Source organism: Gymnoscopelus microlampas (genome assembly GCF_963454915.1).
Source record: "Gymnoscopelus microlampas genome assembly, chromosome: 24".
In the NCBI taxonomy this organism is placed as follows: Eukaryota; Metazoa; Chordata; class Actinopteri; order Myctophiformes; family Myctophidae; genus Gymnoscopelus; species Gymnoscopelus microlampas.
Window position 1 is genome coordinate 16,734,515 of NC_139961.1, and position 15,309 is coordinate 16,749,823.

General features: G+C 42.5%; 1 protein-coding gene across 11 annotated transcripts in view; it reads right to left on the reverse strand.

Annotated features, from left to right (window-relative positions):
- LOC311041087 (muscleblind-like protein 2a) overlaps positions 1–15,309 on the reverse strand; it is a 162,288-nt gene that overhangs the window by 28,680 nt on the left and 118,299 nt on the right. For 10 of the 11 annotated variants that reach the window (XM_084051544.1, XM_084051540.1, XM_084051541.1 and 7 more), the window contains exons 3-5: positions 12,897–13,061; positions 11,280–11,504; positions 4,680–4,940 (exon numbers count right to left, since the gene is read on the reverse strand). In XM_084051544.1, the coding sequence (XP_083907670.1) occupies positions 4,680–4,940; positions 11,280–11,504; positions 12,897–13,061 (651 nt within the window). The remainder of the gene's footprint in view (positions 1–4,679; positions 4,941–11,279; positions 11,505–12,896; positions 13,062–15,309) is intronic. The other variant, XM_084051542.1, reaches the window with a different exon arrangement.

The following is a 15,309-nucleotide window of genomic DNA, read 5'->3' on the forward strand; positions in this document are numbered from 1 at the left end:
AGAGAGAGAGAGAGAGAGAGAGAGAGAGAGAGAGAGAGAGAGAGAGAGAGAGAGAGAGAGAGAGAGAGAGAGAGAGAGAGAGAGATAGCGAGCAGGCCGAGCGAGCCCATTGTCTTTGTATGAATCAAGGGCATTGGGCTTTTTTTTTTAAAAGGAGGGGGGGGGGGGGGTGGGGGGGGCACTGCGGCGAGATGCTAAATTTCTAGTGGAGTTTTTTTTATCCTGATGCGTTTAGGGTCCTGCTAAACCCAGTTTATCGCATACAATAGCCTCGGTTAATAGAATCCACCGGAATGAACTAAAAGTGAGGGGTGGGGGTGTGTGTTTTATGCTGCAATAAAGCAGTGCTCCAAATTGGTGCGTATATGGCCCCTCTGAGGAGTTGTGTGAGGAGCACTGGTGTAAAGTAACTAAGTACATTTACTCGAGTGCTGTACTTAAGTACAATGTTGAGGTACTTTTACTTTACTGGAGTATATCCAATTTCCAATTTCCAGTATTTTTACCCCACTACATCTCAGAGGCAAATATTGTACTTTTACTCCACTAAAATTATTTGAAAACTTTAGTTACTAGTTACTTTGCAGATATAAATTGTTACAATATAAAACATACATTAACCACTTTAGCCCTATTTTATACCTAGGCTATATTCAAACATTTTAGTTATTTTACTGTTGTTACTTTAAGTACATTTTGATACCAATACTTTTTTACTTATACTCAAGCACATTTTTAATTCCGGACTTTTACTTGTAGTAGAGTACTTCTACATTGCAATATTGATACTTTTACTTAAGTAAAACATTTGAGTACTTTTTCCACCACTGGTGAGGAGTGTGTATCCACAGATTAAAACCTTAAACTGGTATAAAGGTGATAGGAGATATAATCTCTGGTGTGTTGGAATTGAACCGAGTGACCATTAAACCGGCTAGCTGGCTCGGACCGAAGGATAGTCTTAGTTTTGCATTTGTCATATTTTTTTTGGTCAGTTATTTTGTTTTGGTTTTCAATTTGGATTAGTTTTGAAAGTGGGGCTACTACATTAGTTTTTATTGTTTGAAAAGGGTTTGTTTTTGCTGAGTTTTTTTGTTTTAAACTGTAGTTTAAAATGAAGATGTTTTGACAAAGATTAAGACTAAGGACATTTTCTCTATGATTTTAGCTTGTTTGAGTTAGTTTCGTAAACATGCAATACCGTTTCAGTTAGCTACTTACTGAATTGTTGTTTTGTAAAGCCTTGTTTTTATTTCTATTTCACTTAACTAAAATGTTGTTTTTAATTCCAGTTTTAATAAGCCTGCTCAGACCCCGTTTTAATCAGGACCGATAGCTAATTCAGCAAGTAAGATAACTGCTGCGGAGAGACTGGCTTTGTGCCAGCGGCCTCACATTAATACCAGGCTCTTAGCAATGCGCGAATAAGCTAATAAATTAGTTAGCGTGTTTGCTCACCCTCCCGCTAAGCGCAAAACGCGAATTAACCGCGCGCAAACGCTTTGTCAGCTTTAATATGTATACAGTATATATCTTTAAAAGCCTCCCAGGGCTGTAAAACCATAACATTTATAGGAACTTGATATACTTCATAATCTACGCCTACACAGCCCAGTTATTGAAATAACTCATATGGATGGTGTATTGCAAAATGTACACTTTGTTGTGCTCCGGTGTGGTGTGTGCCGGAAATAGCGGATCTACAAGCTCACATTGCCACGCATCGTGACGTGTTGTGAGCTTGTAGATGCGCTATTTTCGGTGCATGACACTGTGAACGCAATAAAATATGAATCAGACTTAAAGGAGAACGTCACCCATTTCAACCATATCTTGATATAATCTTCACTAATTATATATATATATATATATATATATATATATATATATATATATATATGCATTATATAAGATGCCACCATTTCTGTCTACTCACTCTTGTGTCTCATTGGTGGGCTCTGGACAGGTCAGAAACCTGCCCAGCAACAGTGGTGTAAAGTAACGAAGTACATTTACTCAAATGCTTAAGTACAATATTGAGGAACTTTTACTTTACTGGAGTTATTTCCAATTTTCAGTACTTTTACCCCACTACATCTCAAGAGGCAAATATTGTACTTTTACTCCACTGCAATTATATGAAAACTCTAGTTACTAGTTACTTTGTAGAAAATAGCCGATTTTTTAAAACATTTTGAACTCGTGAAATGGGACATTCTCCAAAATGAGTACTTTTACTTTTGGTACTTAAAGTACATTTTGATACCGATACTTTTGTACTTTTACTCAAGTACATTTTGATACCGATACTTTTGTACTTTTACTCAAGTACATTTTTAATTCTGGACTTTTACTTGTTAACAGAGTATTTCTGCATTGCAGTATTGATACTTTTACTTAAGTAAAACATGTGAGTACTTTTTCCACCACTGCCCAGCAACGAAATCGATAGGGATTCCAAGCTAATAGAAACTACAGCCTCTCTCTTCCTGGAAAGTTAGCATGCTGAAACAGAAGCCATTGTTTTTGCATCAAAAGAATGTGTAAAAAAAAAAGTATTTTTTGAAATGACTAAACCTGCCTACCAATGATGTCACTGGTAGGCAGGTTTCTGTAGTGTCCAAAGCCCACCAATGAGACGCAGAACGAGTGGACAGAAACGGTGCCATCGTGAGCATCAGTGAGGACCAATTATATTAAGATATGGTGGAAAATGGGTGAGGGGTTCCTTTAAGTGTATGTGTGTTTCTGTTCCTGCGACTCCCTGCACTTCGCTCCGGTCACCGGTGTGGTGTAGTGGTTCTCAAACTTTCTCACGTTTAAGACCCCCAAATGTATATGTATTTGGCCGTGCCCCTCTCCCCCCCCCCACACACACACACATCACCAAACATTTTCAGGTGGGCCTCTGCGACCAAATACATCATATTTCCCTCAATGTCCTAGACTTGTGGTTCTCAAAATGCAGGTCGGGACCATCAGGGGCGTCACCAAATTATTTTGGGGGGTCCCCAGATGATTAGCTTAATTATTAGCAACATTGTTTTCTCACTCAACCGTAAACAAACCAACATACAGTATACTGTAAGTGTATAAAGGGTATCTACACTTTTTTTTTTTTTTTTTCAAAATTTTTATCCTGCGATTTTGTAAACCTTTTTTCACCCGGTGCAAATTTTCGAAGTGATGTTGGGCGCTACACTCCCCCCACCAGCCTAGGGAGCCCGGGCCCGAGCTCATGCCTCCTTCAATGCATGAGAGCCAACTGACCGTCTCGTCACCTGACAGGGGGGAGTTTCCCCGGTAGGACGTAGCCCGTGGAAGGAACACGTTATTCCAACCAGTTCCTTTCCCCTCCACCAGGCTGTCATGGGGGAGGCGGTATAGCGACTAGGATTACTACATATTTTTGTGAGGGTATTAACTACCCTAGGAGACACGGGGAGAACATGCAAACTCCACACAGAGTAGACACACATTTCTAAAGTGACAATTTAAGGGCTTTTAACTCATTCAGTGCCAAGCTTATTTCAATCTTGTTGATCCCTGTGCCATAATTGGCTATATATGGAAAAATGTAATTTTTTTTCTCCGTTTCTTTTTTAACATTGAAGTGGATGGAGAAATAACTTTTTGAAAATCATTTTCTCCTAGTTCCTTTGAGATTTAAAAAGAAAAAAAAATACAAAAAATTAAACATTTTATTTTGAATCATTTTTTTCAGGAGACGTCATTGGCACTAATGGCACACTGAAAACGGCCGTCAAAAGACGTCATTGGCACTCAATGAGTTAAGACCATTTTAATAACAAATTGGCCAACATTACGGAAGAAAGAGAGAACATTGTGAAACAACGCAGCGCAAGGCGTTGTGAGCTTATGGTTCGGCTATTTTCACAGTATTTATCCGTGGAACCGAGTCAAACTAAATGTAATGAATACCTACAATTCCAAGTGCTTGTCAGGGTGGGGGGGTCCCCGGTTACAATATGATTATTTTGGGGGGGTCCCCAGTTCAAATAGGATTATCCCGGTCGGGTCGCGGGCCTGAAAAGTTTGGGAACCACCGTCCTAGACACGAAAACATTTGAGAAGCACTGGTGTGGTGTTAGCAGTGGTGGAAAGTAACAAAGTACATTTACTTAAGTACTGCACTTAAGTACAATTTTGAGGTATTTGTACTTTACTTGAGTATTTTCAATGTTCAATACTTTTACTTCTACTCCACTACATCTCAGAGGCAAATATTGTGCTTTTACTCCACTACAATTATTTGAAAACTTTAGTTACCAGTTACTTTGCAGATATAAATTATTACATTATTAAACATACATTAACCACTTTAGCCCTATTTTATACCTAGGCTATTTTCAAACATGTTGGTACTTTTACTTTTGGCACTTTAAGTACATTTTGATGCCAATACATTTGCACTTTTACTCAAGTCAATTTTGAATTCCGGACTTTTGACTTGTAACGGAGTACTTCTTTACATTGCAGTATCGGTACTTCTACTTAAGTAAAGCAATCGAGTACTTTTTTTCCACCACTGGGTGTTAGTGCGATGTGGTGCGTCGCATTGCGTTTGCGTGGCTAGTGTCTGCGTTTCTCTCCCTCTCTCTCTCTCTCTCTCTCTCTCTCTCTCTCTCTCCACTCCTTCCCTCCCTCCCTCCTCTCACCATGGCGGCGGCTGCCGCCGCGGCCTGCGCGGCCACGGCCGTCTGGTTGGCCTGGTGCTGGGCGGCCTTGATCTTGGCCTGGAGGTGCGCGGGCGGGTGGAAGTACTTGCACTTCTCGCGGCTGCAGCGCGACTTGATGTAGTCCATGCACACCGTGACCGTGTTGTCGCTCGTGTCGATCATGGGGCTGTCGCTGGGGTGCGCGAAGCGGCAGTCCGTCTCGCCGCGGGCGCAGTTGCCCCGCTGGAACTCGCGGCACACCTGGGGGGAGGGGGGGGGGGCGGGGGGTACAGACACAAGCGCACGCAAACACACGGACACGCACGCACACACACACACACACACACACACACACACACACACAAAGAAACTGTGAGTGTGCTAAGAAGTACTCGGATATTTTACTTAAGTAAAAGTAGCAATACCGCAATATAAACACAGTGAAGTCATCGACTTATTTCCACTGCGGTCCTCTTACACATTATCGACAGATACTGACAAACATAAATGCAGAATACACAATTTATAAGAACTAACGTAATTTCACAGCAGATGAACAAAAAAGAAAACATATCACACTCTATCATAACAAAAGTCTATAATGAAAAAATGAGGTGCTACTTGAATGCTTACACTGCTACGCTAAGCATGCTAAGTAGCCATGCTTTAACCCATTGAGACCTGACCCCTCATGGGCTTCCAAATGGCCCCTTACCATTTGTACACTCTCAGAGTTATGGGGTCGTGGAAACCACTGTGCTACACTAAATGGAACAGAGCCTTCATTAGTATCATTGGTAACACCTGTGAAGGAAGTGATAATATGGCTGCTGTGCATAGAGCCTATTGATAACGCTTTATTCGCCAGGGAACCGAAAAAAAAAAAAAAAGTCACACACGTGAACCGTGTATTACTTGGCAAAATAAGCAGTGGTTTGGAGTTGGAATAATGGAATCTTTCAGGCAGTTAGAGCAGGAGGGAGCTCTGACTGTGTATAATCCATTAAGACCGGGAAAAGCATCTGTGTCATTTTTTAGATTTCTGCTATTCAAAAATAGCAGATATACAAGCTCACAGCGAGCTTGTAGATCTGCAATAAAAAAATAAAAAAATCTTGAACATTGCAAATCTTTGAATATATATATATTTTAAAGCAAACATTTGTAACTCAAATCTTTGCTTTTGGGGGTCAGTGGAACAAAATATTTTAAGATGTGGGTGGGTCTGTGGCCAAATACATATACATTTGGGGGTCCTTGACATGGAAAAAGAAACCACTTTGAGAACCACTGATTATAGCAACCAAACAACAAAAATTATACTGTATGTATTTGGCCTCGGACCCCCATCTCAAAATATTTTGTTCCAGGGACCCCCGGAGGCAAAGATTTGAGTTAAAAATGTTCACTTTAAAAGAATATATATAATTAAAGATTCGCACACGTTTTCAAAAAATAGCAGATCTGCTATTTTTGAATAGCCAAAGTATCAAATAAGGGTTACAGCTGAAATCTTTAAATGACACAGGGTGGTGCGTTCCCGGTCTTTACGGGTTAACACGCCGGTTCCGACGCGGTTCCCCCTCAATCAGCGTTGAGCTGAAATAGCTGTTTATGCTGTTATAAAGCCATGTGATAATGGAGCCCGCTCAAGCACTCACGAGTGGGATTCATTTACTCTGAGACACCGGCGTGATCGCACACACAGCGGGCCAGGCTTGTCACTGGCAACCCGGGAATGACAGTATACAGCACGCAGGCACGCACGTTTGCGTTCACTATACTTGTGAGGACATGAACCCATTTAAGCCGGGACCGCATCTGTGATTTTTTTGGGCTATTCGAAAATAGCAGATATACAAGCTCATAGCGCGGCACCGAGAGCCTTTTTGGAAAAAAACAACAACCTGAAAATGTGTGAAAATCTTTGAATATACACTCGTTGCTGTCCGGCAGAAACCAGTACTCCATTTGACGCTTTTGCATTTCTTTTCCATAAATCAGTGCTATTGAACACCCTTTAATTCTGTGTGTTTGTAAAAAAAAAAATTGAACCAATGAAAAGCGTAAACCAGATAACTCCACTGGAGTTAGCTGGTTTTGCTGACTCCAGGCTCCACCCCTTTTGACTTCCAACCTCATTGTGAGCTTGGAGGTCCATTCAGCTGTTCTTATCAATGATGAACAAAACCTCCTAACTCCACTTTTTTTCATTTCCTGAAAAACGAACATTTTGGAGTTGGCTGGATTCTGCCGGACAGCATAGATATACATTTTAACTCAAATCTTTGCTTCTCAGGCTCCCTGGAACAAGATATTTTACAAGGATAATTCCTTTAACAGGTCCGTTCATGAAAGTCCTTGCGGTCTTGTTTCCAATGCCTGTGAGCAATTAGGGGTTAAGAGACTTGCTCAGGGACAAATTTCATTTCATCGACACATTTGCTGGCCTGGCATGGAATCGTACCTGGGGCAACCAGGGCCTCTGGCTCCCTAGGCGGGTTCACTAACCACTCAGCTATGGCCGCCCCTAAATAAATCCATATTCAAATGGGGGCTTCCACGGACAAATGCATATAATTTTGTCCTTGACATGAAAAACAGTTTGAGAACCACTGATATCATAGCAGCATAAGTTGTTTAAAAAAAAAACTGTTAGGATTTAGAAGACATTTGTAGAATCCCCCAGAAGCAAAGATTTGAGTTAAGAATGTTCGCTCCAATCCTAACCCCTAATAACCTAACTCCGCCAGATGGGGGCGGTACTGACTTCACAGTTTCACAATACAGCCTCCATCTGGGATCGCTCAGAGAGGAGAGCTACTCCGAACCGCTGCATGTGCGAACCAATCAGCGGCTGCTAGGGGCGGGATCTTGGCGAGACCGGATGTGACGCCATCGAGAAGCGCTTATTGCGCTGTAGTTCTTTCACGATTCATCATGGTTGAATAGTATACAACAAGAACTACTGCTGGCGCAGCTACTATACGTCATGTAGACACGTCAATATGATTGGCTGATAGACGGTGATAGACACAGACGGTCCCATCTAATCACCAGCCAAGTAGCTTGAAAAAAAGGGACCGCCCCAGCTGGAAGTAGCTTGTGAAACAAATGTGACGCAAGTCAGGTTAAACCCCTAAACCTAACCTCTAAAAAGTCTAATCCTAAACCTAAGCACTTTGGTTGGCCGTTGGTTGTTTTTAAATGTGCTTTAAACATGTAATTGACTTGACTTGTCTTAATCCCAACCTGAATCCTTTGCTAATTGTAAAACCTGGGGTTAGGGTTACAATCTTACTAAATCTTTTTTAAACCGTAAAACAAACCATTTCTCTTGTGAGGAACCGGGAAAATGGTTCCTCACAATGTCTGTTTCTCAAATTCTACCATATTTGCAGGGACATTTGGCCCTGACAAGTATAGTATTAAAACACGCGCACACGCACACACACACACACACACACACACACACACACACACACACGTATACACCGCCCACACACACACACACGCAAAACATGTACAGAATGTCCTCCCGCTCCTCATTACACAGATATGCATGTAGGCCTGACAGGCATGTATGCATGCGCGCATGCACACGCGCATACACACACACACACACACACACACACACACACACACACACACACACACACACACACACAGAGTACGTGCGCTTATGAAAACACACACACACACACACACGAGTTGCCAGGCTGTGTGGGAGTGTGTGCGTGTCTCGACGGGACACAGGCTTTCATTCCAGCCAAGTGGGTTCAGTTGCTAAGTGATAGCGCTCACACAGAACATCACACACGGCTCATATATTCACCGTTGATAGCCTGTGCATGTTTGTTGATAGAATGCACATACAGTATGTACTGTATATCATTGGTTCTCAATGTGGGGTCAAAGGGACCCCCAGGGGTCCCCAGCAAAATGTGCTGATAAAGCGTGACAATCATTTTAACCCTTTTTATTCATATTTTATACTTTGGCTTTTAAAAAATAGCAGATCTACAAGCTCATAGCGCGGCACCGAGTGCCGCGCTATGAGCTTGTAGATCTGCTATTTCTTTTTAAAATTGTTAACATTTTTTTGCAAATCTTTGAATATATATATATATTTTTTTTAACTCAAATCTTTGCTTCTGGGGGATTCTACAAATGTCTTCTAAATCCGTTTTCTGAAAAACGTATGTTGCTATAATATCAGTGGTTCTCAAACCATTTCATGTCAAGGGCCACCAAAATAGTATTTGGCCATGGACCCCCCATCTCAAAACATTTTGTTCCAGGGACCCCCAGAAGCAAAGATTTTAGTTAAAAATGTAAATACTGTATATATATTCAAAGATTTGCACACATTTTCAAGATTTTTTTTTTCAAAAATAGCAGATCTACATGTTCGAGCTTGTATAATCTGCTATTTTTGAATGGCTAAATACATCTGAAAATGACACAGATGCGTTCCCGGTCTGGTGGTAATAAACTACATTGGATCCATTGGAACACAGGTTATTTTTTTTTGGGACATACACGGCTTCCACCTGAGAAAGACGATAAATTCTGCCGGGAGAATGAAGGTGAAGGTATGAGCTCCATCCAGATGTTCTTATTTCAGCCTGCCAGCTGCTGGCTATACCGCCACTTCCTGTTTGGTGTGGCGGCCATTAACCTCCAGGTTAATATCTATTACACAACCATCTGTATGAGACAACACATACTACTGTTCTACACTCTGGGTCTGTCGACTCCCATTACATTCTACCGTTTCATGTTGTTCTTTGGACTAATACATCATACTAATACTGTACCTAAACGTAACCACTTAAAACTCTATGCTTAGTAAACTAATACTTTTAGTTTATGTACTTGGTCTGCTCTTTTTTCCCTTTACACCAAATATCTACGCCGAAATGTAGCGAGATGTCGTGTTGAGATTGTACATGTGCTGTTTTAGGCAGTGGTGGAAAGTAACTAAGTACATTTACTTAAGCACTGTACTTAAGTACACTTTTGAGGTATTTGGACTTTACCTGAGCATTTCCAATTTCCAATACTTGTACTTCTACTCCACTACATCTCAGCGGCAAATATTGTACTTTTACTCCACTACAATTGCATTGTGAGCTTATAGATCTGCTATTTTCTTAATATTTTTGATACATTTTATACATTTGAAAACTTGTGAAATAGGACATTCTGCATAATGAGTACTTTCCACTTTAGTACTTTAAGTATATTTTTATACCAATACCTTTGTACTTTTACTCAAGTAAATTTTGAATTCCTGACTTTCACAGAGTATTTCTACATTTACTTAAGTAAAACAAATTGCGTACTTTTTCCACCACTGGTTTTAGGCAAATGTTTGCCCAAGAATAGGGATACTAGGGTTCAAATATGTACAGGTATTACCCAATACCTATACTGCAGGTGGAAGGTAAGCATTTGTAGCTGGACCTAGATTCTGGCTGTAAGGATATGGATAATTCCTATAACAGGTCCGATCATGAAAGTCCTTGCGGTCTTGTTTCCAATGAGGGCCTGTGAGCAATTAGGGGTTAAGAGTCTTGCTCAGGGACAAATTTCATTTCATCGACACATTTGCTGGCCTGGCCTGGAATCGTACCTGGGGCAACCAGGGCCTCTGGCTCCCTAGGCGGGCTCACTAACCACTCAGCTATGGCCGCCCCAAGCTGCTCGCTGTATGCTGCTCGCTGTATGCTGCTCGCTGTATGCTATGCATGATGAGTGACCTTGTACACGGCTAGAGCAAAATGTGTGGAACTACGTGCAGCCGACACCATTACCTATTCACCCCACAGGCTAATGCTAATGATTAACCATGGTTTCCATTTGCATTATGAACAGAAAGATAGACAGACAGACAGACAGACAGACAGACAGACAGACAGACATATCGGACAGACAGACAGACAGACAGAGAGACAGATATACAGACAGACAGACAAACAGACAGACAGACTTACAGACAGACAGACAGACAGACAGGCAGGCAGGCGATCGCGCACACGTACACACACACAGACATCAGACAGACAGACAGACAGACAGACAGACAGACAGACAGACAGACAGACAGACAGACAGACAGACAGACAGACAGACAGACAGACAGACAGACACACACACACACACACACACACACACACACACACACACACACACGCACACAGAAAGACAGACAGACAGACAGACAGACGAACACACACAGACATATCGGACAGAAGGACACAGGACAGACAGACTTACAGACAGACAGACAGGCAGGCGATCACACACACACACACACACACACACACACACACACAGACAGATATATCAGACAGACGCACGTATGCACGCACACAGAAAGACAGACAGAAAGACAGACAGTCAGACGCGCGCGCATGCACACGCACACACACACACACACACACACACACACACACACACACACACACACACACACACACACACACACACACACACACACACACACACACACACACACACACACACACACACAGTCTATATAACAACCAGTAAGGTATAGGTACATAGCGTTATACACAGAAACAAAGGGGTCACCTCCAGCTTGTCGGTGCGCAGCAGCTTCTGCCCGGGGTTGGCGGACCCCGCGTTGACGCCGACGGGGGGGCTGCCGGGCACGATGAGCTGGGGGCCTTGGCTCTGCTGGAGCATGTCGGCGGGCACCAGGCCCATGCCGTGGTGGTGGGACATGGGGGTGAGGTAAGGGGCGTAGCTCAGGCCCGCCGCGCCCGAGCCCAGGCCCTGGCTCACCGGGAACGTCTGCTGTGTGAGTGTAGTGTGTGTGCGTGTGTGTGTGTGTGTGTGTGTGTGTGTGTGTGTGTGTGTGTGTGTGTGGGGGGGGCAACACGGGACAGGGAGAGGGAAACACAAGCTTTAGCGACAAGTGAATTTTATCACAGTGGTTCTCAAACGTTTTAACCCATTAAGACCTGAGGCCGATTCTACAAAATGTCTTCTAAATCCCAGCAGTATTCTGAAAAAAACGTATGTTTTTATATCAGTGGTGTTCAAACTTTTTCATGTCAAGGACCCCCAAAATTATATGGCTAATTTCAAATGGCGGAAATCTATATAGGGCTGAAGTGGTTAATGTATGTTTTGTAATAATAATCTAAATGGTCTTAAAGTATTTGGCCGCCAACCCCCATCTCAAAATATTTTGTTCCAGGGACCCACAGATGCAAAGATTTGAGTTAAAATGTTCGCTTTAAGTCAATATTCAAAGATTTGCACACATTTTCACGATTTTTCAAAAATAGCAGATCTACAAGCTCGTAGCGCGGCACTCGGTGCCGCGCTACGAGCTTGTATATCTGCTATTTTTATATAGCCAAAGTGTAAAATAATGCTTTTTAGCTGCGTTTAGATGCGTTCCAGGTCTTAATGGGTTAACATTTTATTTTTATGTTTTATGAATAATAATAATTAGACCTAATTCATCCTGTGGGCGAAATCTTTGTCTACAGTTTCACCCAGCGGATTGCTGGCCAAGTGGTCAGACTGTGTGCGGGGGCGGTTTGGTGTCTTCCTCATGGAGACCTCGACACGTTGCCGCGGCCGGCGAAATCGAACCCGGGACCTTCTGCTTCCCAGGCGGCAGTGGTGGAAAGTAACTAAGTAGATTTACTAAGTACTGTACTTAGGTACAGTTTTGAGGTATTTGTACTTTACTTGAGTATTTCCAATTTCCAATACTTTTACTTCTACTCCACTACATTTCTTTGAACACTTTCGTTACTAGTTACTTTGCATATATAAATTATTACATTATAAAACATACATTAACCACTTTAGCCCTATTTTATACCTAGGCTATTTGAAAATAGCAGATCTACAAGCTCACAACGCGTCGCATCGCGACACGTTGTGAGCTTGTAGATCTGCTATTTTCAAACATTTTAGTACTTTTACTTTTGGTACTTTAAGTATATTTTGATGCCAATACTTTTGTACTTTTACTCAAGTAACATTTTGAACACAGGCCTTTTACTTGTAACAGAGTATTTTTATATGGTGGTATTGCTACTTTTACTTAAGTAAAATATCTGAGTACTTTTTCCACCACTGCCAGGCGGCCTCCCTTCCCGTTCAGCTAAGGGCCAACGCTATAGTCACGTGTAGTCAAACGAGTAGTTAAAGGAGACCAGCACTAACCACAGGTTGCATGGTGGTGCCGGGGATCATGAACTGCATCTGTTGAGCCAACATGGCCGCCGCCGTCTTCTGCTGTATGAGGTTGTTCCGCCCGTTGATCTCCAGCTGGGTCTTCAGGTGGGCCGGGGGGTGCAGGTACTTACAGTTCTCCCTCGTACAACGACCCTGAGAGAGAGAGAGAGAGAGAGAGAGAGAGAGAGAGTGGGTCGGGACCCCAAATGCGCTATGAGCGTGTAGATCTGCTATTTTTTTTTTAAATCTTGAAAATGTGTACACATCTTTGAATATAAACATTTTTTAAAGCGAACATTTGTTACTCAAATCTTTGCTTCCGGGGGGTCCCTGGAACAACATATTTTACAAAATGTTCGCTTTTTAAAATAATATATTCAAAGATTTGCACAATTTTTCAAAAATAGCAGATCTACAAGCTCGTAGCGCGGCACTTGTATATCTGCTATTTTTGAATAGCCCAAAGACATCTGAAAATGACACAGATGCGTTCCCGAGTCTTAATGGGTTAATATGCAACAGTGTTTTCTCACTCAACATACAGCGTAAGTGCGTAAGGGCATGTGCACACTTCTAAAGTGGCATTTGAAGGACTTCGTCAAAAGACTATAAAACAAACTATACTATATTAAACAAAAGGTCAAACATTGGCTAAATTGTCAAATATTACCTAAGAAAGAGGCAAAAATGGATCTGCTGAACCGAGTCAAACAAAAATGTAGCCTCGATCTCCAGGCTTTTTATTTTCCTTTGCGTTTTGCTCAAAAATAAAGCCTGGACCAAGATGTTGATTTTTCTGGCATAGGAAGTGGGAGTCAACCTTTAATTTCCCCAACCAACCAGAGTGCAGTGGGCGTCGCTCCAAATGTTGTGACAAATCCGCGGATCTTCCGCAGAAATCTTCCTTCCTTCTTTTAGAGAAACTGCCTACATCAACAGGAAGGCTACATTTTTTTTTCCAAAAACGTCGTTTTGTGACATTCTATATTGTCAGAATCAGCTTTGTTTGTGTTACTTTATTATGTGCTAAAAGAGCGACTTTGAGGGTTTGTTTCGTTGTACAACAGAAGTCAGTTGGAGAAACGTCATTGGGTATTCTACGCCGACACGTCCGCGCAATGACGTCACAACGTCAACACAAACCCATCTTTTACAATGTATCGTCAAATCTTACATCTATCCCACTGCCAGTCGCGTTCAATGTTCTGCTTAGTAGCACGGGGATATTCAATTTGCCATATTGGGAGATTCATCTGCTTCCTTCATTGGCCAACCCAACTGATCTTTGTGGACAGGCTCACGGCTACGGTTATTCTGCTTCTATTGCAGTGGCGTCTAGGGTGTATGCCTTCGGAATGCTCCATGGCAAAGTGGCGCACAAGACGCGAATTTATGTTCACGTTTTCAACACTGTGTCTTTACGCTGGAGTAAGCTGACCCCGATGACAACAGGAAGATAACGTCACTTCGAGGGTCCCTCTAACCTTTCGGGCCACACCGCTGTGCTGATAAAAGGTACCGTTTACATCTGGGGAGGGTCTCGCAACGTTGTTTATGCATTTGATGTCGACATCCACAGATGGTTCAAACCCAGTATTTCTGGGAATGTTCCAGAGAAGAGGTGGAACTATTCTGCCTGTGTTTTGGGGAAGGTCATGTATGTCTTTGGAGGAAACACCCAGATGACCGGACACACTAATGACATCTACAAGTTGGACACCAACACAATGGTCTGGTCTTTAATTAACACCAGAGGAACTCCACCAGCGGTTTCATCAGGTCACTCTGCCACCATCATCGGGACAAAGATGTTTGTATTTGGGGGCTTGGGGGGCCAAGGGGACTACGTCAACAACATCAAAGTGTTTGACACAGAGACCAACTTCTGGCTGAACACACCTCATGCACAGCTTCATCCAGAAGGACGCTTGGCTTCATTCAGCCTTTGCCTACATTGGGGAGCTTTACATATTTGGCTGTAAAAAACAGCACCAGGCCTTCAATGATCTGTGGAAATTAAATCCAGAGACCTTCTCCTGGAAGAAGGTTGAGACCAAGAGGAAAGGACCGCATAACATGTGCGGTTGTTGTTGCATGGTGGGAGATCGTATCATCCTCCTTGGGGCATACAACCCACCCAATGACCTGTACATCTTAGACGTCAATCCTAGTCTTAAGACATTATGCAAATTGGCCGTTATCCAGTGCGGTCTGGAGCGGTCAGAACTCCCACACAACATCAGGTGGGAACTGGCTGCCATGACTACTGGCTGAGAGAAACAGAGAAATAAATCTGTCCATAAAACAAAACGAAACAAAACAAAACAAAATAACCTGAGCATATTTCTTTTCTGTATTTTACAGTGGACCCATTAACTCTCTCACTGCCAAGAATGACTTA